Source organism: Electrophorus electricus, chromosome 7 (assembly GCF_041902795.1).
Source record: "Electrophorus electricus isolate QZ-2024a chromosome 7, ASM4190279v1, whole genome shotgun sequence".
NCBI lineage: Eukaryota > Metazoa > Chordata > Actinopteri > Gymnotiformes > Gymnotidae > Electrophorus > Electrophorus electricus.
Genome location: NC_137503.1, coordinates 9,020,989 through 9,042,835, shown reverse-complemented (window position 1 = coordinate 9,042,835; position 21,847 = coordinate 9,020,989). Strand labels below are relative to the sequence as shown.

The 21,847-nt window shown below is 38.5% G+C and overlaps 1 protein-coding gene across 5 annotated transcripts; it reads right to left on the bottom strand.

Annotated features, from left to right (window-relative positions):
• Window positions 1-6,406: 6,406 nt before the first annotated feature.
• On the bottom strand, window positions 6,407-15,640 carry LOC113575962 (sodium- and chloride-dependent GABA transporter 2-like). Of its 5 annotated transcripts, none has more exons than XM_081717705.1 (15): window positions 15,520-15,640; window positions 14,132-14,334; window positions 11,897-12,031; window positions 11,588-11,728; window positions 11,159-11,240; window positions 10,869-11,001; window positions 10,594-10,728; window positions 10,237-10,340; window positions 9,442-9,566; window positions 9,018-9,130; window positions 8,771-8,908; window positions 8,474-8,576; window positions 8,201-8,301; window positions 7,586-7,756; window positions 6,407-7,201 (listed from the first exon to the last, which is right to left on the bottom strand). In XM_081717705.1, the coding sequence occupies exons 2-15, from the start codon at window positions 14,325-14,327 to the stop codon at window positions 7,037-7,039; spliced, it is 1,842 nt and encodes a 613-aa protein (XP_081573831.1). In that variant the 5' UTR covers window positions 14,328-14,334; window positions 15,520-15,640; the 3' UTR covers window positions 6,407-7,036. The 5 variants fall into 5 exon arrangements, with proteins under 5 accessions (XP_081573831.1, XP_081573830.1, XP_026863612.2 ...); XM_081717704.1 differs by having other exon boundaries at window positions 14,132-14,331; window positions 15,520-15,639; XM_027007811.3 differs by having other exon boundaries at window positions 14,132-14,316; window positions 15,520-15,596.
• Window positions 15,641-21,847: the final 6,207 nt, after the last annotated feature.

Below are 21,847 nucleotides of genomic sequence, written 5' to 3'. Positions count from 1 at the left end.
TAAAATTATCTTATAGTTTCTGGATTAGGGGAAACAATTAATCTGCTGAGATTAATGAAAAGAGAGCAAATGTGATCAGGAAGGCGAAGAAGAAAAACAGACAGATTACACCCTAATCATTGACCTACACTAGACTAATCGTGTTTAATGTCTTGTATGTGTAATAGTGTATGCCATAATCATGCCAGTTATCATTGATAAAAATGGACTATTATGCTTGTTCCTGTCATTTTTATTTATTTACTTATTCCCTACATGTGCCATATAATTGTAGATTTACAATTTTGTTTTACAATAACATAATCAACATTTTATAAAACATCTATTGGCTGCCACAAATGAACCATAAACCATTAACAGATATTCATTTCTTCACAAGAAATGTCTTTTTTAATGAATTGAGAGATTGCATATACAGTGTCAAAGGCACGCAGTGCAACAATATGTTACTGCTGGTGGATTCTGCTCTGCTTGTCTGACCTGTCATGGGTGTAACGTTACTCAGCAGGCAGGCTCCTTCCGCTGTCGAGAATGCTTGGAAGAGAAAATTGATGCCTGTGTCCCTGCAAAATTTAAACAATCCACATGTACTATAATAATGTATTGCACATTAATAACTATAAAAACTACTTGCTACTTCCTTAATTGTTTTAATCTTGTCATCTTTAAGAAATGAGAAACTATGAATGTATATCTGCAGTTACATTCTGTACCACTAAGCTCTCCTGTATATGTGTTGTGCTTGAATTTGAATTTGAACATTACTTCAGAACCTATACGCTGGAGTAAAGAGCTATTCACATTCTTCTGAACTGCTCTATCAGATAGATAATGGATTTGCATGATTCTCTCGTTAACTCCCCACATCCAATTAGTTCAACTGGTTATTCTCATCACTGATAATATTGCTGAAATTAGTGGATGAAATATTGAATAAAACTGTCTTTTGGCTCTATGAACAAAGGAAAATTAAAACCCACTTTTTGTGTTTTGGACAGGGAAGTCTGGTATGGGGGCAGTAGTCCAGGACAGTTTGTTGATTTTGCTCCAACAAAACCAGGTCTGTGCTCTCTACTGTATATTCACGGTAAGAGTTTTGTCTTAATTGATAGCATTTACTGAAAAAAAATGTTAATTGTGTCATAACATTATATATGTGATATAGTTCAAACTTTTCCTGACTTGGGTTTTAGAAAACTTTCTTTTTCTGCATTTAACTTAAATACACAAAATGTACAGTTTCATTTAAAAATAATGATTTGGAATATAGCTATATCATGATCTCCTGCATAAACACACGCAGACACATGGGTGGATAGTATTACATAGAAGGCAAAAAAACCCATCTAATAATTAAAACAATTATATTTCAGTTATTATATGATTGCACTCAATAATAAGGATTAACAATTGGCTATTTTGCTCTGCAATGGTGTTCTCTCCTTGATGGAAAATTGAAATAATGATTAAAACAACTTTAGTTTATATTATTTTCAGTGGTGAGCTGCATATATTTTGTTCTGTAGTATTTGTTGTTAACTTTTATATGTTCTATTATGCTGACAATACCAGGACCATAACCATGCTGGCTAGCCAGCGTGACCAGACAGGCCATGCTTGTAAACCAGTTTGACGAATAAACCTGGACTGAGACGCACAGAGCAGAATGAAAATGATGCTGGTTTATTTTTTTATGAGGCTTGCCTTATAAATTACTGGTATTTAGTTTACTTACTAATTTAAGGTAAACATTGATGTTTAGCATAGGAAGAACAGATCAATGAGTCAGTTGTAGTCCAGTGAAGAATACAAAAAGAAAGGTGAGCCTGTAGTGCTGGCTGCAAACAAAGCTCACTACTGCTCCTAAAACATGTTTCCCAGACCCGAAAAAAGAACGGCCATGAAACAGTGACTGCCAGTGTGTGACATGAATATACCAGAAGACATCTACACCTTGGCGTGACACATGTTCTATAGATGTACGGAATGGTCATGTACTGAAAAATCCATATTCTTTACACACTGTGATTTTCGTGTGCCATTATTTAGAGTACACTTCATTTATTCTCAGAAAGCATCATTACAGTATGTTTTAATTAAACAATTATGAAAAGAATGAAAATTGTAAACCCATTTAAAAACGACAAATTATCTCTGCAAAGCAAAGCAAAAATGGAAGATTTTCTCAAGTGATATTTATAATAATTGTTATATGCAGTATGAAACATGAGGGAAGCTAGTAGAATCTTTTTTTTTTTTTTTTAAGATTAAGATGTCTAATCTGCCAAACACTGCTTAAGATGGATATTTAGTTTATAACAATGGGATGGAATGTGTCCCATCTGTTATATTAACATCTCTTTTTTTAAGTATGTCACCATCTTCAAGGAGGATTTCCTGCTGCAGTAGGTTGAATTTATGCCATTAGTGGCACATAAGTACTACCAAGCTACTGTCATTTGTAAAATGTAGTTATTGCCCTATCCTAATGCTCCCTTGTAAAGTTTGCTTATCGTCCTATACAAATCCTCCCTGATTGGATTGGCACCACATACGAAATAGAAAAGTTTTGACCATATTAATTTGACTGAGTGAAGCCAAGTGTATGCATTGCTGTTCATGACACCTGCTAGCTCTGGTTCATACTAAAACTTACCCCTGCCAAAAAAAACAACAAAAAAAACACAACAACAACAACAACAACAACAAAAACCATACACACACATACACAAACAAGGTTTTAAATTATCATCATTCTCACACAGTGGTAACTTGCATACCTCTGTTACTTTAAATTGTAATGTTAAAGGTGTGACACAGCAGTGGTAAGTACTAATACTATGATATCCTTTACAATTATCAAGTTAAATTACATATCCAAAAAATAAGAGGAATATACAAAAATCAGTCCTCAAGAATTTAAACACTAAGCAATGTTACCTAAAATATACTGCTGAGTATCATTTGTTCAACTGTATTTGAAACAAACTGCGGAAAGTAAGACACCTGTGAATTTCACAGTCATCTTGTGACTGTCATCAGCTACAAAAACCAGACCATACCATAAATACTATCATTTTATGCTTATTAAAAACTCTTCTAGGTGCACCAACACTTTGGATATTTAATTTCAAAGGTTGCTCCTGTATCTTAGATTCCGCTTTGATGTTATGCTATGTTATGTGATGTTTTGATGTTATGTTATGTGGTGGACTGAACTAGACAATCTCTTATAAAGGTTGCACAATAAAGGTTGGCCATTAAAATGACTGGTACTATACCATATAAACTATATAAACTGGTCCAGTACATTACACAAAAACTCAATGTTTGTATGTAGACAAAGAGAGGTCATATAATATCTCAACTTGGATGAAAAGAGAATTGATCACATGAATGTCTATATATTGTGGTTAAACTTTGTGAGAGTGGCAATAATGTGATTTGCCCAGTAGGTGGAAGTATTCCTCTCTGGCTGACAGTGGAGAAGTTACAGTATGATGTATGCAATAAAATGCATCTTCTATGTCAAAGCAATGGCAACTATCCATCTGAAAAGATCATACAGTGATTTCCAGGTTCTATCAGTAACTTGGAAACTGCACCAATAGTTTTAGTAAATCAATGTTTCAGTTTTTAAGAAAGCTCATACAATGTCTGCATTCTAGCTAAGCAGGGCCATATACATGGCTTCATAGCCTATAATTATTTTTTTCAACATGTCCAATTAATGTCTGTTTTGTTGGAAAGCCTCTTTTTACATGGAAAAATGTATTACTCACAAGTATCCAACCCTACCAATTACGTGAATTATAAACTTAAGGTCATGGTATATGTGCCATGCTCCAAAAGGTATGCCTCACGTTTGGCCAGTTATCCAGCAGGAGGGACACGTGCACTCCTGCTAGAGATCATACCACACAAAGGATGGAGGATTATAAGGCCCTGTGTAGACTAGAGAGGGCTCAACGAACTGTTGGTGCAATATCCCTACCCTCTACCCTTAGTTCCAGCCACGCTTTAACAGTTAAGGGGAGCCAGGTTTTTTACCAAGTTAGACCTACGTAGTGCTTATAAGGATTAGGGAGGGCGACAAATGGAAAACGGCCTTCAGTACATCCTCTGGGCATTATGAGTACCTAGCTCTGCCATACGGTCTAGCCAGGGCTCCCTCTATCTTTCAAGCCTACATAAATGAGTTCCTGCAGGAGTTTCTGGGAGATCTGTTGTCACTTACATTGACCATATCTTGATCTATTCTCGCTCCTGGGACCAACATGTGCAGGATATTCGAGCTGTCCTCTGTGACCTTTTGCAGAACCACCTCTACTGTAAGCTGGGGAAATGTGAGTTCCACCACAGGGAGGTGAGTTTTTTAGATGTAACCTACGTGAGGATAGCATGCATATGCAACCTTGCAAGGTGGAGGTGCCAAGACTGCAGACACGCAGGGAACTGCAGCGTTTCCTAGGGTTCGCAAACTTTTATCGTAGGTTTATTAGGTCGTTCAGTACGCTGGTCAGGCCTCTCACTGACCTGCTCCGAGGAACAGCCAAGAAATTGAGATGGAACTCCGAGGCGGAGAGAGCCTTTGAGGAGTTAAAAACAGCATTCTCTACCGCACCAGTTCTGCAGCAAACAGATCCTGAGAGGCCTTTTGTGGTTGAGGTGGATGCATCGGATGTGGGAGTGTGTGCTGTATTGTCCCAGCACAAGGGATAGGTGGGACAATTTAAACCCATCACCTACTTTTTGAAAAAGCTGAGCCCTGCTGAGAAGAACTATGGGGTGGGCAATAGGGAATTGCTGGTGATGAAACTAGCACTCGAAGAGTGGAGACATCAGCTGGAGGGAGCACAAGACCGCTTTAAGGTCTCCACCTACCATAAGAATTTGGAGTACCTCCAGTCCGCTAAGAGGTTAAACTCCAGGCAAGTCCGTTGATCGCTCTTCTCCATGTTCTTGGTGACGCTTAAATGGGACCTGGATAGAGAGATCGAGGCAGCCAATCCAAAGCCACACTGCCCACCTAATCATCTTTGTGCCACCCAAGCACCGCAGAGCCCTTATCACATGGGCACGAATCGGTGGAAATGGGCCATCCAGGGTCTACACGCATAGCGCAATTGCTAAGTGCTGTCTATTGGAGGCCTGCCATGCACAAAGAGATCGTGAGGTATGTGGAGTCGTGCGTGAATTGTGCTTGCAGCAAAACACCACACACACCAGCTGCAGGTAAGCTGCTCCCCCTACCTTTTTCTCTGCGTCCTTGGTCTCACATCGCTATAGACTTCATAACGGATCTATCTATCTCTGAGAGTAACACCACAATATTAGTGATGGTTGACCAATTTTTCGAAAATGGTGAGGTTCATACCGCTAAAAGGTTTACCTACTGCCTTAGAGACGGCTGATCAGCTCACATTGTCTCTGACAGGAGTCCTCAGTTTACATCCCGGATCTGGAGAGAACTGCTCAGTAAGCTGAATATCATGGTCAGTCTGACGTCTGGATATCACCCCCAGGCCAACGGTCAAGCTGAGAGGGTAAATCAAGAGCTGGGCAAATGCTTACGCCTATATACCCTGAAACCAGTATACCTCCCCTGGGCAGAATATGCCCAGAACTCACTGCGCTATGCAGGGACTGGACTAACTCCCTTTCAGTGTGTTTTAGGGTATCAACCACCGCTATATCTGTGGAACCCACCTACCTCTGACCAGCCAGCGGTGGAGACCTGGTGTCAACACAGCGAACAAGTCTGGGAGGAGACACATCAGAGACTTGGTAGAGCGATCGTGAAATACAAGGCAGATTGGAAACACAGACACCCCTCAGTATGAACTAGGGCAACGAGTATGGGTGTCCACGAAGGATGGCCAAACAGGCTCCACAAGAAAGCCCAGGGGAATGGGGCTGGATACCGGCCTCCCAGATATTGGACCCCCGACCTCACTATCTCCTTTCATAGGGAGCATCCACTGAAGCCGGCTCCACGTCGGCTGAGCCGACCATGCTACAGGAGGCTGGCGGGGTCTTTGGGGGGGTTCTGTCACGGTTGGCTGGTCATCCAGCAGTCACGCCCACTCTTGTTAGGGATCATACCACACACCCATACCGCTCTCAATCCCCGGGGTACTGATTTTCACCTGTTCCTTATTTTCAGTTTCACCTATTTAAGCCCACAGGCCCCAGATGATGATGCTACACATTAGCCTAACATAGCACCGGAGCGGGTTGACTCTCAGTCTATCACTCACAAAGAGGATTACTTTTGTTTCATTTCATGAGTGCTTCTATTGTTCATTTCCCTATGAAGAATAAAGAGCAGTTCTTCACTACCCTGCCTCTTGCTTCCAGTATGGAAGCTCATGTCACAGTAAAGCAGTCAGGTAGCAGCCAACTATTAATTCTGAAATATGTTTATTAGTAACTTTACCTAGATTGCTTTATAGTGAACTGAATTCCAAGTTTTGAAATAACAGTAGTAAAGGCATTAACAATTGTAAAGACTTTTTCTGGCCAGACTGTGCATTTAAAATGAACCAGTGTATGTGTAATTATATGCACTGTTTGTTTAAAGTAAAAGTATGAACTGACAACAAAAACTCCAAATGCAGCACAATAATCTATACAAATCCACACAAGGTCATACATTCAGAGAACACCGATAAATAATCAGTCACTATACACTGATGAAAAATAATTAATGAAAAATAACAAACAAAATTAACCTATATTTGTATGTTATTCATAACTACTTATCTTTTAAAATAGTTACCAACATTAACTATGATACATCAACTTTATATGCTGTCAGCTCATCTGATTTGTTATGTTCAGTTAACTTTTTCATCCTATTACGGTACTGTAACCACAAAAATCATGTTGGTTAAAATGGAAATGTAATAAATAAATGTGCAATAAACGCTTAGTAACTAGAAAATAACACATTTCTAATGACAGAAGAGGATGATAATCATCATGATGAAAACAATCATCTGGGTGCCTTGTACATTGCATGACAGGAAGTCTGTTAGAGTGTGTGTGTATTTGTTTGTAAATTTGTGGTGGACTGACTGCGAACAGTGCGTAAGGTCTGGAAGTCTGTGAAGGTGTCAAACGTGCAAGATGACAGGAGCTTTTCTGGAGATTTCCGAATATGCAGGTCTGCAGCAGGGGTGCACAGGACTTTGACTCTCTGATTCAGAAAGACATGTTACAGCCTGCTCTTAGTAAAGCATTTCCCCAAAGCAGTCAAGAACAATCATATTAAGAACTTCTAAATACTATTTAGTAAGAACTACTAAATACAAAAAAGCAAAATAGGATGCAATATGAAACACTGAATTTAGTGAGAGGGTTTGGATATATACCATGGTAGACAAACATTATTGCAGATGATTTTTAGGAACAAAAAATTATTTATTATAACATTGAATTTCCAAGGAATAAAAAGAAACACTAGGCTATAGAAAGTGTGATAGCTTTGTGATTTGAGAAAGAACAGGTATGCTTCATATACATTTGAAGTGACTGCATGGTTAAAATTTGTTTTGGTTGCATGCACATTTTGGAGGTTTACCTGACGCATAGATCCAGAGGTGTTACTAATTTTATACACCATCCATAAAGGAATTATGAGGGTGGAGGAGAGTGTGAAAAAGCCTCCAATAGCATAACCCCACCAGGGGTACTCATATGTGTTATTGAACTTTAGAGGGGTGTACTTAACCAAGGAGAAGACAAAAGTACCCTGGGGAAAAAAAAAAGGGGGGGGGGGGGGGGGTGATGAGGATGATGAGTAAGATTGGTAGGTTAGCCAGGCAGACTTTGTCCTTTGCCCTCACATGACCTACTGAGGTGACAATCTGTCTCTTCTAGATATACTAGTGGCAGGTGTCTCAACCACACTTTCAAGTGACTGAGACTGAAAATACAAAGTGCCTGGTTCTATGCCAGGCAAGGATGACCTTGTATTGCCTTCTTGTATTTTATGAGAGCAGAGTGATACATTTCACATAATACAGCATTATACACCACACAAATTTCAACCCTTTGCGTCTGGCTCTGACCTTACCTTTTGCTATGTTCCATAGACTCTAAGTTGTCAATATATACAAATGTAACCAAACAAACAACAGTTAAGATTTTAATTTTACCCTTATGTAAGTGAACTATTTCTATGCATATAACTCACCAAACAAACTACAGGGGTGACATATTTCCAGCAGTACTTCATATATGGCCCAGGGCGATGGTTGATCATGTCCTCGATATTGTCATATAAACGGTCTGCACCTGAAACACAAAAAATTCTTAAAAATCTGCACAGATTACATTAATTGTTTTTCAACTATTACCTAAGTTCAAGATCACTTTGACAGCGCTACGTACATGGATGCTTATTGTTTACAATACAATTATTGTTTATCAACCCAAACACATAAAATTATGTAATAAAGGTTTCTACCATAAACCCAGCCAACACAGATGGACTGAAGGATGGCAAAGGCCAAGAGAGTCATTCCGCTGCAAGCATAATAGTCAAACAACTGGAAGATATAGAGGCCACCCTTTAGGAGATAAACAGACAGAGAGAGATAAAGTTCTTAAAACCTTCTGTGTGAAGGATATAAGCAAGAGTTTTGGTTCATGGCTGTACTTGACCTTTGGCTAAGCATGTATTTGTACATGAAAACTTTTCAATGTGATGAAAAGGAGAACTCAGAATTTTCATCCCATATTTCTGTACTGGATGACCTCTCACCTCTGTTACCATCGACAAGCCAAGAAGAAAGCTGGCAATACAGAGCAGGAGGAGCAGGATTTTACGCCGGTGTCCGATTTGGAAGAAGGCTGGGAACATGTCTGAGACTGCTGTGACCAAGGCTTCAAAATACACAAACTGCATCCAAACAAAAGCGCTCCTCTATTAGCAATTCCAGAGAACCCACAGTATGAGCTTAACCCTAAACTGCTCAAGGAGGGCTTCTATATGACACTAGCAGTATTACCTCACTGTCTAGTCCCAGGAATATAATCATAATGAAGAAGAAAATAGCCCATAACTGAGGCACAGGCATTAAGGAAACTGCACGTGGGTAAGCAATGAATGCCAGACCAGGACCTAAAGAATGAAAGTATACAAAAATCAGCAGCGAGTATGCAAAAATCACAATAAATCTTATTCTTCCCATTATTACTTTGGACCAGGAGTCATATAGGTTGGTAAAGGCTAGTCATGCAAAATGATATGTTTTTCTGAGAGTACATAACAAGAGACAGATGTAGTGAAGTTTTCCATCCCATGCCTCCCTCACATCTTATTTTCAAAATCATTTGAAAAAGGCATGATTTCTCTCTGCATTTTCTTAAGGAAAAGAGAGGAATTATGTTCAGATCTGGGTTTGGCTGACTTTTGGTTCATTGATCTCATACCTGACTCTGCCACCACTGAAATGTCCACTCCCTGTTCATCTGCCATGAAGCCCAATACAGAGAAGATGGCAAAGCCAGCCACAAAGCTGGTCATACTGTTTAGTAGGCACAAATACATACAGTCTCTGCAGAATATGGAAAAGATGACAAGAAATTATTTTAAAACTCTTGCATGGAAGGAATAGGTCTTTCCAAACTCAACATATTTAAACTCATCATCTACATTTATGCATCAGAAGCAACTGGTAGGTATACTGTTACACACTGTAGCCTATTTGTTACTCTTCATCAGTGGTCAGTTTGTGACCACAGGACCACTGTTTGCTGGATATTTTTTGGGTGGAGAATATTTCTTAACACAGCAGTGTTACACAGCTACTATTCATGATACACTCATGCTAGTTCAACACCCACTATCATGTCATTTCCATATCAGTACCACTGCTATGTTGGTAATATTTCACCTGCCAAATTATAACTAGTCAGCCATTGTACCAACACTACATACTGACAAGTGCTTCCTTGAGTTTGAGAAAGGTGCTATATAAATGTAAATAATAATAATTATAATAATAATAGGTCAAAAGGCGACAAATCGCAGACAAACAATTGTGGGCTGAAATCCACATATGGCGTCCAAAAAGTTATATGTATAAAATGTATAAAATGCAGATAATGCACAAGGTGTATATAATAGTGGTCAGTGGTTACAGGTGCTGGTGTTTCTAATAAAGTTGGTGGTGAGTATATGTACTAAATTAGAGTATTAGGCTTTTAAAATACAACTTAAACTACCTGTAGCAGTCGTTTTCATATTTATTGTAGCTTCCCAAAGCTGTCAAAACTCCTGTGCAAACTCCATAGGAGTAAAATATCTGGCTGCCTGCATCCATCCATACCTAAAATAGAACATATTACTTTGAAATTTACATTTATGGCACTTAGCAGACATTCTTGTCCAGAGTGACTTACAAAAATGCTTTAGATGTCTACTTTAAAACACTTTGAAATGTTTTTTTTTACAAAATGTTTTAGCAATCACCTCTTTTTAACATGAGCATTTCTTACAGATAAATATGCAGTCTGATGAAGAAGTAACAGTTAACAAGTGCTCGGAATAAAGATTTTTAGACATTTTGTGCAGGTCAGCACCTGAGGGTCTGCGAGGCGGGTAATATCTGGGTAGAGATAGAATTTGATGCCATTGGTGGCTCCAGGCAGTGTAAGTCCACGCAGCAGTAGCACAGTCAACATCAGATAAGGAAAGGTAGCAGTGAAATACACTACCTACAAGAAATAATGACATTGTGCATTTCAGACTAGGAAACAACAACTCTGATTCCCACTCCCACTAAATATTCTCTTTAGCATTCATTAGATGGTCCTTGGCAACATGGACCACAACATCATAAAGTCTCAGTACAAACCTTGCCGGTAGACTTCACTCCCTTCCACACACAGAAGTAGCAGATGATCCAGGTCAGCAGCAGACAAAGAGCCAGCTCCCACCTCACATTGCCCAGCTCTTCAATCCCACCAGACAAACCCAAAATCCTCCTCCTGTGAGGATTTGGTGTCAGCATGTCCTTATGTCACTTATAAACCAAGCATTCTTCTAACTGATACATTTGTTTATGATACTGATTTTCTTGAATAAACCAAGGCAGGGTGAACACATAATTATATGAAGTACTGGGTGCCATTCCTGAATACTCACTCCCAGAATTCAACAACTGGAGAACTAATTTTTTCTGGATAGGTCTCAGTACCATTGCTCTTACTGAACTCCACACAGAACTCTACAACACACACAAAAAGAAATGCTGAAACAAACAGAAACAAACTTCTTATAGAGTTTTGCAGTCTTTGTTAAATAATAATCATGCCCCTATCGGGGTTCAAATTTTACAGCTGTGTGCTAAGGGGTAATGAAGCTGAATTCACACAAATGAAGGAGTACAAATGTTTGGCATTAAATACTTGAGCTTTGGCAGGGACAATGAGTTCTTCCACAGACAAATATTTGTGCAAAACTTGTCATTAAAGCTGAACTTCAGCTGAGCTGACTGTAATAATTTGAGAGAACATGAGATAATCTAAGTAATCTAAGTGGTGCCGTTAGTAATTACAGCATAAGCAGTGTTACCTGTGTTCCAAGTATTCTTGCAACTAGCCCATGGTAGTTCTGAGGTGAAGCAGGAGAACAAGTAGAGAAACGCCCAGGCTAGAATGACAATGTAGTAGATTCCAGTGTACAGGACCACCACCTGACTACCATAGCCCAGTCCTGAGAAGGAACGTAAGAGCACAACGTTTCCCATTTATATCCCGAGGTACTCTCACTGAAAAATAACAATTAGCTTCCTGTTCATTAGCTTGTCACTGTTTTGCACATGTCTACAGCTACTAGTTTTAGAATACTTGTCATTGGTGGCGAGATATTTTTCGTGCTCACCTTCAAAAAGGGGACAAATTTTCCTCCAGCAGGTAATCCCACCCTGGCTGGTAAACTGGCCCAAGGATGTCTCCAAGAAGAAGAGAGGTATCCCACAGGAGAACAGGAACAACACATATGGCACAAAGAAAGCACCTTTGGGACAGAAAATTTCATTCAATACATAATACATCAACTCATATCTGTCCTCTTATGTACGGTGCCATGAATAGGTTTTTGCCCCATCTGATTTCCTGAATTTGTGCACATTAAAGCACTTAAAGAAATTACATCTTAAATGCATAAAAGAGATGCTGACATAAGAAAAGTGTTCTAGACATATGTATTTATTAAGAAAAGAAAAAGATATTCAACACTCAATCTCTGTATGTGAGAAGTGATTACCCCCTTCCTTTCAGTAGATGGTTACATCACCCTTACTAGCAATAACTGCAACCAAGCATTTTCTATATTTGTTAATTAGTATTCACAAAGGAGAAAAGGGTGGTATCTGCTTCTCCTTGCAGAATTGCATCACCTCAGTGATGTTGGTAGCCCTTAGAGCAAGGACTGCAACGTCAATAAGGACATTTCAATAAGGTTTTGGTCTGGACTTTGACTAGGCCATCACAAATATTTAAATTTTGCATTTTTAACCACTGTAAGGTAGACTTGCTTGTATATTTTGGATCATTGTCTTTTAGCAAGAACCAACTGTGCTTCAGTTTACAGACAGGTGGCCTGAAATTCTCTTGGAGAATTCACTGACACAGTAAAATTCATAGTTATCTCAATGATAACAAGGTGTTGAGGTTCTGACACTGCAAAGCAACCCTTTATCATCACAGTACCACCACCATGCTTTACAGCTGGTATTAGGTTCTTACTTTGAAAACTGATTTAAAGACCCAAAGTTAGATTTTGAATGGACAGTTGGCCAAAATCAAGACTTGTCATTTAACTGAAGCACTCACACTGGTTATTATTCCCGATCTTAACTTGTTACCCCCACCTATAATAATTAGGGGTGGGGGCATTCCAACTTTTCACACCTGAAGACTGCATAATTGATACCTTGCACATAAAAGTTATGTACCAAACTTTTGTATTTCTATTCCTATAAGCCACTAAAAATCTAAATATAATGTGAAAGATGTGCACATGTTTAGGATGTCAGATGAGGGCAAACACTTTTTCACAGCTCTGTATTTACTAACAATGTTTAATCAGTCTATGGAATTTTTTAATTTTTTACATGCATAACCTTGCTTTCTTTAAGCATAATGCACCTCATATTGCTTGAGAAAGAGGGAAGCTTAAGGATTCTGTTAGACAATCCTACTCATGTATTTAGGCACGCTTGCATGTCTTACCACAAAACTGAGTTTGTAGTTATACAACTTCACCCACCGCCTCATGCGGCCCCTGCCCTAGAGAAACAGCACCACATAGAGTAGGCAATTTATTCCTTTCTTCAGCACCAGAACCAAGCTTTCCCCAGGCCTTCACTGCTCTTAGGTTAGGCAGAGGATATAAAGCTGTGCCACTAATACTAATATTCAGGGATAATCAATATTTATGATTTTAATGCACAGAACTGTTGTTTTCAGAACTGACAAACATAGCCTTACATTTGTCTCACTTGTCTGATTTAACATAGATGTCTGACTTAAAATAGATCTGTGGACTCAGAATTGCTGATTTAATGGTATTATTATTATTGGATCCATAGTTTTGATATGTACATAGGGGTCTGCAAATAGGCAGAAATAGTACAGAAATAGTACAGAAATGCATCAGTACCCACAACAAAAAGTCAAGTGTTGCATTCTTGGGGAATGGGGATTAGGGTACCTGAGGGTATTCCATATCATTCTGTTATATTTGTGTCTAACTTGGTGTACTCCTTGTCTATACTGTATTGTTGTGTGTCATGCTACTGGTTGCTAAATTTCCTTCAGGATCAATAAAGTATCTATCTATCTATCTTCATATTGAGGTCTCAATACAAAATGGAACCAACCACTGTAAATATTATGTTACTGGATTAGTATTACAATAGTTTCAAAAGCATTTTGCAATCTTAAAATTATGCCCTGTGAAATGTACAAGATTTTTATGTCATATTTTCGTCTGAAACAAGACTTCAACAAGAAAACATCCTAAGACCATTTAATTGCTATGAAATGTTGTTAGGCCTTAATGTTTTAACTAGTTCACACTGGTCATTCCATAGGTATAAGCAAAAAAACTTACCACCTCCATTCTTGTAACACAGATAAGGGAACCTCCATACATTTCCCAGACCAATAATGTGGCCTGCCACAGCCAGGAGAAATTGTAGCTTACTGGCCCACTTCTCTCTCTGCTCACTTTGGACCTGTGGTTGTGCTGGGGAGGCTGGACTATTCTGCATCTTTAATTTCACGACTGGCTCCAATCTGCAATCCATAGTGCTACTGGGGGGTTAAACAGGCTTAGGCAGGAGTCTCTATTTTATTTATTAAATGCAAATATTCTGTGTAGTCACAGAGAAGTGTAACTTGTTTTGGAACTGAGCTTCACTAAGTTGTTACTATAAAAAGTAATATTGCTGCATTATTCACAACATAATACAATATAATGTTTACCACTCGTTTTATTATTTGATTTGAATAGTGCCACTAAGTTTACATAGACTCTCTACATGGATCCTCACACAGTACATTTGAAAAACTTTCGTTACAAATGGAAGTTACTAGAAATGTTGCACTTATATATTTCAGTCAGTTCTATACTAAAAAAAAATTATGACAATAAAAAAATTAACCAAGGTGGGTGTTTGGCCCAAAACCTGAAAATATGAGTATAATAATTGTGCTGTCTTTGAGTTAATTATTCATCCTTACCTTTTGTAAAGTTTAATGTAAAATCTGTAAATTCTAACTTTACTATAGTTTACTGAATGGAATTGTGGTACAATAGATTGTAGTACAATAAATAAAATAATTCTGGGCAATTAATTTTAAAGATGCTATAGTGATTCTATTGTGGCTCAGATGTTTGTATCCACATCTCATAAGACCAGGGCTGAATATATTCTGGAATTTAACTGAGAGCCTCTGCTTCAAGAGGACACACCCACTTAGAATACTGCCCCTAAATTTGTGAGTGGAAAACTACTGTAATACATTAGCAGTTGCACCCTACCCTTTATTACATCTTACGCCATAAAATTACTTAACCGATTCAGAAAAGTCACTCATACGTTTGATTAACTATATACCAATCCTGGACTCACAATGTCAGGCTCAACATTAGATTCCACTCAATACAAAACCTAATTAGCATACCTCAGACTATCAGCTCCACTAAAAGAGGCATTACTTTAAGTAAATTAATGAAATCACTAAATATTTAACAAATCAATAGCCCTACTTTAGCTGGTATATTAAAGTACACAAACAATTATTTAGAATAGGAAGGACAGATTAATAGAAGACATTGTATTAGTTAAAGTTAATATCACTGTTAGACCACCAGTGACATTAATATCACAGATCCCTATGGCACACACTGATGGACAGAACAACTAACTGTCTGTTTGATCAGTTCATCTACTAGAGTAACTAAACAGGAAAAAGAAAAGTGTTGTCAGATTTTACCTGGGTTTTTGCAGATATTTGTGTCTTACGTTTCTTGTATCGCACACAGTCTCTGCCTATGTCTGTGTCCATTAGAAGCAGCAGCTCAGAGTGTTGTGTTTTGACAGGAATGAGAGGAATTGAGGTGGAGCCAAGAGGCCCTGACACAGGTTGTGTTGAGTCATGAATCTGAAAATGTCCTGCCTTTTCTCCACACCATAGTAAAGGTAAAGCAACCATGGGATGTAAGCATGAACTGTGAAGGCAAGATGCACACATTGTTTTTTTGTGTATTTTCAGAGATATGTAAGATATGTCTTATAGGTTATACACCTGACAGATGAAAAGGACTCTCTCATTCAGATCAGTTTCTCTCAGATTAGCTGTTTCACCACAACGTTATACTTCCTATACTTGATCATATGTCAACTTCTGCATGAAACTCTTTTCAGGTTATTGTCAGATCTACCAAAAGAGGGATTACCAAAGGCTGCGATCTAACAACAGTTCTTTTCTCACCTGTAATTTTTCTCTTTTAGTTCTTGGAAAAGTAAAAATTCACATTCAGGTTTTTCAAAATTTTCATCTATTGAACTGGTCGAAATTGGACACCACAGGCATTGCCAAGGCACTGAAATGAACCTGAAAAACCTGAATCTAGACTATTCTCTTTCCTCTTCAGTACCTTGTTGGATAGAGCAGCTGTAGCATGTATTCGGGGTTTTAGAATTTACAGTCCCTGATGTGAACTGTCCGGTCATATGTCTATCTTGCTGTTTTGGGTGCATTAAAGAGGGACAGGCTAAAATTGCACAAATTGTGTGCAATTCCATTTAAGCTCACTCAGCAATTTCCAGATGTATTGATATTACTTAGATCCGCAGATAATGATGCCTGGTGTCAGATCAGCACTGCATTCTAACATCTAGCGTTCTGCTAGTATCTTGCAGTGTGCGATGTCGCAGACACCAATAACACGAAGGTTATGATGAGTAGGAAAAAAAAGTATTTATTTATTTCTATGACGCAAGAATATGTATTAAAATGACATAATAAGAAGCCCTGTCTGACATTTTGAGCGAAGGAGCGAGATATAGTAAAATTGTCTTTCATGAAGAAAGTAACGAGTAGACAAATAGAGGAATGAACTAAGAGCAAAATAGAATAGAAAAAAGGCGAACGGAAGTTTTGGAATACTTCGGGCTTGCGAGACGAAAAATCAGAGGAGAGAAACATAAAACCAATAGAAACGTAATCTGATATGTTCCAAGATGTTTCCAAGAAGGTTATTCTTTCTAGCCAAGAAAAAGGAGAATATCAATGTACAGTTAGTTGAAGTTATTATCCAGGTTCTTATTCGATATATCAAGTCTACCTTAAAACTTGGCAAGCTAATGAAAACCGCGTTGTTTAATGTCATTAAGTTTGTTAATTTAGAGAAGGCGAGTACATCGTGTTAGCTTTGTTATTATTCCTCCTCTCCGTCTCTGTTTCTGTCGGGTTTCTGCTGCGCTCACCTTTCCCCGACCCTGAATTTCCTTCACTTCACGGTCAAGGCCGTTTTTTGTGCGATTTATTCAGACAAGTAAATTAATTCGAGCGCGTGTATAATGACGGAATCTTCCACATCAGCTAAAATATGACATACGTTTATTCGGCCTCTGTTCATTTTTGCGAACTTTCGCCAGCGACAAAAGCTCACTGGCCAGTCCCCGTCGCTTCTGGTTTTGGCATAGCAACAACGAAGATGGCCGATCGGATTATTGTATTTGTGTCTCAGCAGCCACTTCATTTTGACAAATGTCAAAAAGATTATAAAACATGATTTGGGAAAGCATAGCTTATAATAAAGATGGTAACGTCAGTCTCTGATCTGTTTTCATCCAACAAGATAAGCAAACAACATATTACTGAGTTAGCTGTTATATATCGCGCTAAAATGAAAACTGTTTACCCCTGTAACCATCTAACCTATAATTGTTTTTGATGTTGAACATTGTTAATATTCTATAGTTGATAAATAAAAAGGCTATGGAAAAACCTTAGAGACATATACTTTAGGAAAAATAGAGAGGAGATGGACGTGAGAAGCGGACACCAGCCAATAATATAAGAAAATTGAAATATATAGATGTCTTTTCTGGAGGAGACAACTGCATACAGAACGCAGTATGCTGAACTGTTGTTATGTTTGCTTAGAAATGTATTCTACTGCTTAACGTATAGAGCCGGACAAACAAAGTTGTTCCCCGTAATCAGCTGCCTCATTGCTCTGCTTGGCACAGGGTCTACAGTAATTTAGAGAATGACAACAATGAGAAACAAGATCACGGTGAGAAAGCAGGAAAGAGCGAGGGAAAGAGTGATGGTGACCAACGCTTCCAAGTCTCATATCAGCATCCCTTTTAACAAGAATAAGAAAAGGGACAGTGGGAAGCTACTTAGAGAGTATTTAGAAAGAAAGGATTAGAGAAAATAACAGAGGTCAGATGAGTGTGAAGACGAAAACACCGCGGTTTTATTCAGTCTTGTGCCAAGCATGAATAAACTGAAAATACAAGAGCTGCTTCATGAAGTGCACTTTGGGCCTCACTGGAACCACAGAGCAATTTTACTTTCTAATACAATATTCAGGTCCATGACAATGTTAATAAAAATAATATTAACACTATTAATAATTAAAATAAATTATATATGAGTAAAGGCTAAGTGGCAATAAATAAATGATAAAATTGTATTTATGATTAATTTTATCATAGTAATGATTAGATGTGATTTTTGTTGTTGTTGTTTTTCTTCTTCTTCTTCTTCTTCTTCTTCTTCTTATTATTATTATTATTATTATTATTATTATTATTATTATTATTATTATTATTATATGATGGCATGATATAATAGCACCAAGAAAATTTTTTTATTAAGTTTTGTGTAATACATTAATTCTTATTACTGTGATAGCATGACATTTAATGGTACTACTAATAGTAATTACAATATATTTATTACAGAATGATTATATAAATATTAAGCTAATAATGTTATGTAGCTTAATTGTGCTGATATATTGATTTGAACAGACTCAAACACTGACAAAAACAAAGATTTTTTTTATTCACAGTGTAATGTTGAGCGATCACGAGACCGATTCATATGCTGAGAAGAACGAGATTTATTAAGGGCAAATCCATACCCAGAGTAGCAGTCACAGTCCAGGGTCATAGAGCCAATACAAATAGAACAGGAATACATAGTTAATACAAACACACAAACAGAAAAAGGGAACAGGCTATAACATACAACATGAATACAAGCAGCGATATGAACACAAGCAATAAACACAAGCGAACTAAAAAGGCATGGATAAAAAACAGAGCCTTGGAATCACAATGACTAGTAAGATGGCTGAACAAACACAGGCTCCTCTCCAGGCTGCAAGTAGATACAAAAAATGCAGCTGGCCTTGAAGACAATGTCTGTTGTTGCAGGGCAACATTCAACATCTCTGACTGAGGATGCCAAAGGCATTCTCCAAAACATGACATGCTCTGGAAAGGTGGTAATTGAACACGTGCATGTCCTCTTGAAGATCCTTGGTTTTGTTTTCTCTGCCCCTCATCTGTTCCTCAATTCAAGTCCTTGTTTTGGTTTTCCCTGTTCATATGCTCACCTGTGTCTGGTTAGTCCTTATTTCTTTGCTCATTTAAGCACTGTGTTTTCTCATGTTGTTGGTTATTTTGGTAAGTCAGGTTTGTTCCATTGTGTCTAAATTATGTTCACTATACTGTCATCACCCTTGCTTTTCCATTTGCTCCATTCGTGTGTTATTTTGCCTCAGTGTTTGTCCTTTGCCTCTGTTTATTTAGCCCTCCATGTTTTTGTTACCCTCACTCATTAAATAGCCTCCTGCAATTGCATTCTGCCTCTCACCTCTTTCCTACTGGAAACATTATACCTATGGTTTTAAAGGAGTCCCCTGTCCTCATGAATCATTGAAATGCAATGCGATGCAAGATGATTGTCACTTGATACATAATTAAAGTATTTAAAACCTTAAAATAGTTATGTAACAGTAAATAACAACATAGTATGTTATAGATATATGTATCTCTGTAGGAAGGACATTTGATTTTGACTTTGACCTTTAGCGAGAAAGTCTTACAGAGATTCAAATTGGGTTACTGACATCCGTAGGTATCTGTGAAAGCACTCATTATAAAGTTTCAGCTCTTCTATGAGATGACCAATCTCTCCACTCTCTCCTTTCTTTTTACAAAATCAGATATACTCAGTATCAGCGTTGGCATTTTTTGGTGATCAGCAAGCAATGCCTTCATCACTTGATCATTTTTTGTCTTGTCCTTTTTTTCACTGCAATGTGTATAGTTTTAAGGCAAAATAAATGGCATTTATTGAGGTTCTTGTGCATCTCCAACACAGTGGTTTCTCTCAGTGGGTGACAATTTCCAAGAAAATAATGCAATAGGCTTTATCTTGGGATTAGTTTCAGAGTGCTGGGAAAGAGTCACACCTGCTCCTCCACCTCCACCTTATTACTCTGTTTTCATATGCAGGAGTCCATGAGGTAACCCAGAAAGCTAACAGGTGGAATTTACACTTCTCCAGTTTGCAGTATAGGTGGTTCTGGAGAAAGGTGCGCAGGACACTGCATATGTCACAGATTTGTTGGTTGAGGGAGGTGGAAGAGATCGAGATGTGCAAGGTAAGTGACAAAGAATCTACCCAAAAATTCCTGTAAGATCTCATTGATGAATACCTGAAAGATGGAAGCTGCTGTGGCTAGGCCATATGGCAAAACCAGGTACTAGCAGTGGCCAGACCCGGTACTGAAGGTTTCCCTGTTGCCATCTGTCCCCACAGGGACCCCATTTAAGGCTCGTGCAGGCAGACAGGATGGAAGTGGCAGCATCTTGATTTCCATCTCCTCAGCCAGGCCTCGATCCATTAGGTTCCCCACCACTCCTAAATCGCTGAGTGCTGGAATGGAGAGACAGTGGCCCTTGTACATCTTACAGCACAGGAATGAGAATGAAAATAGGGAGATGGGAGTGCTGCAAACCTTACATCCAGCCAGACCTTGTTTTGCTGAAGAAGGGCAGCAAGGACAGGCAGAGAGCTCATGGTCCTCTCATCTACAGTAGAGGCAGAGATGTAGTCACACTTTCCTGTTTTGCCTGCATGGGCTCAGCCTAGGGTAGCTGGTCGTGTACAGGTGATGTTCACTTTGTTGAGGCGAGAAGACACCCAAGAGAGGCATTTTTCCTATAGGAAGTCAAGAGAGATAGCTTGTTTGACCGACTCATCAAGATTCTGGGCCTCTTCCCTGCAAGTGAGCTCAACTTGGTCATCACCTCAAACTCTCCACAAAAATCTCAACCAGTGCCTCCTCATTCCAACAACAGGCAGCAGTCAATGGGCACAACTCAAGGGAATACTCCACAGCATAGAGCAGCAGGGCTCCATGACATGCCATAATCCACCCTCAGCTGCTGGATAAACCTGGGATAAGTGTACCATAGCAGTGATGATTGATGAGTGATGAGTCTGGCTTTGAATTCTGCAACATTTTGAACAAAGGAGCAAGGTGTATGTGAGATATTGCAAAGTGGTCTTGTGAAATGAGGGCAGAATTTAACAAAAGAAAAAAGAAAAAAGGTGAATGAAAGACAAAGCACTCTTGGAGTCATGTGTTTTTTTTTCTTTCCTTTTAATAATGGTTTATCAAAATGGTTTATCACAAGCCATACGATGAAACTTCAATCACAATCAACACAGCAAGGATATGCTTGATATCAGTTGTGAAGTGCAAATTCTGACAAACACAAACTGAAATATAAGAAATTAAGTAGACAAAACAAAGAGGCTATTGGCTTAGTTTCCAAATTACTCAGCATATGAGACATACCTCATCTCAGTAGTTTGCGGACAAAATCAACACGGGCAGAGCACTCCTGAAAGGGGCTAGATTTGAAGATGGCAGGAAGACAATCTCCCTTCTCCTGGAAGATTTATTGAAAGACAGAATTCTTGCAGTGTAATTCTGACCATCCAAAGTAAGCTTTGGGTTTAGCCAGCAAGTGCAATTTTGGCCTAGTCCAAACATGGATGGCAAGTTTGAATTTGAGGACCCATCAGTCTACCTAAGGCATAATATCTCCTTCCATATGCGAAGTTGATGCCATTGGTTACCTTAATTATTTTCAGGTTGGTTAGGTAATTCCTTCACATTTTTCTGCCAAGTAATCGGTTCCCATTAATTCAACACTTTGAACTCTGTCATGTGCCTCAAACTGTTTCTCAACAATTTTTGCATCATAGCAGGATACATTAT

Excerpts from the sequence above, each read along its gene's own strand:
- LOC113575962 (XM_081717705.1), bottom strand. The coding sequence starts at position 14,327 with ATGGATTGCAGATTGGAGCCAGTCGTGAAATTAAAGATGCAGAATAGT. Across the intron at positions 11,729-11,896 it reads AATTTGTCCCCTTTTTGAAG|GACTGGGCTATGGTAGTCAG; the intron begins GTGAGCACGAAA and ends GTTCCTTCTCAG. Across the intron at positions 8,577-8,770 it reads GCTTGTCGATGGTAACAGAG|GGTGGCCTCTATATCTTCCA; the intron begins GTGAGAGGTCAT and ends TATCTCCTAAAG.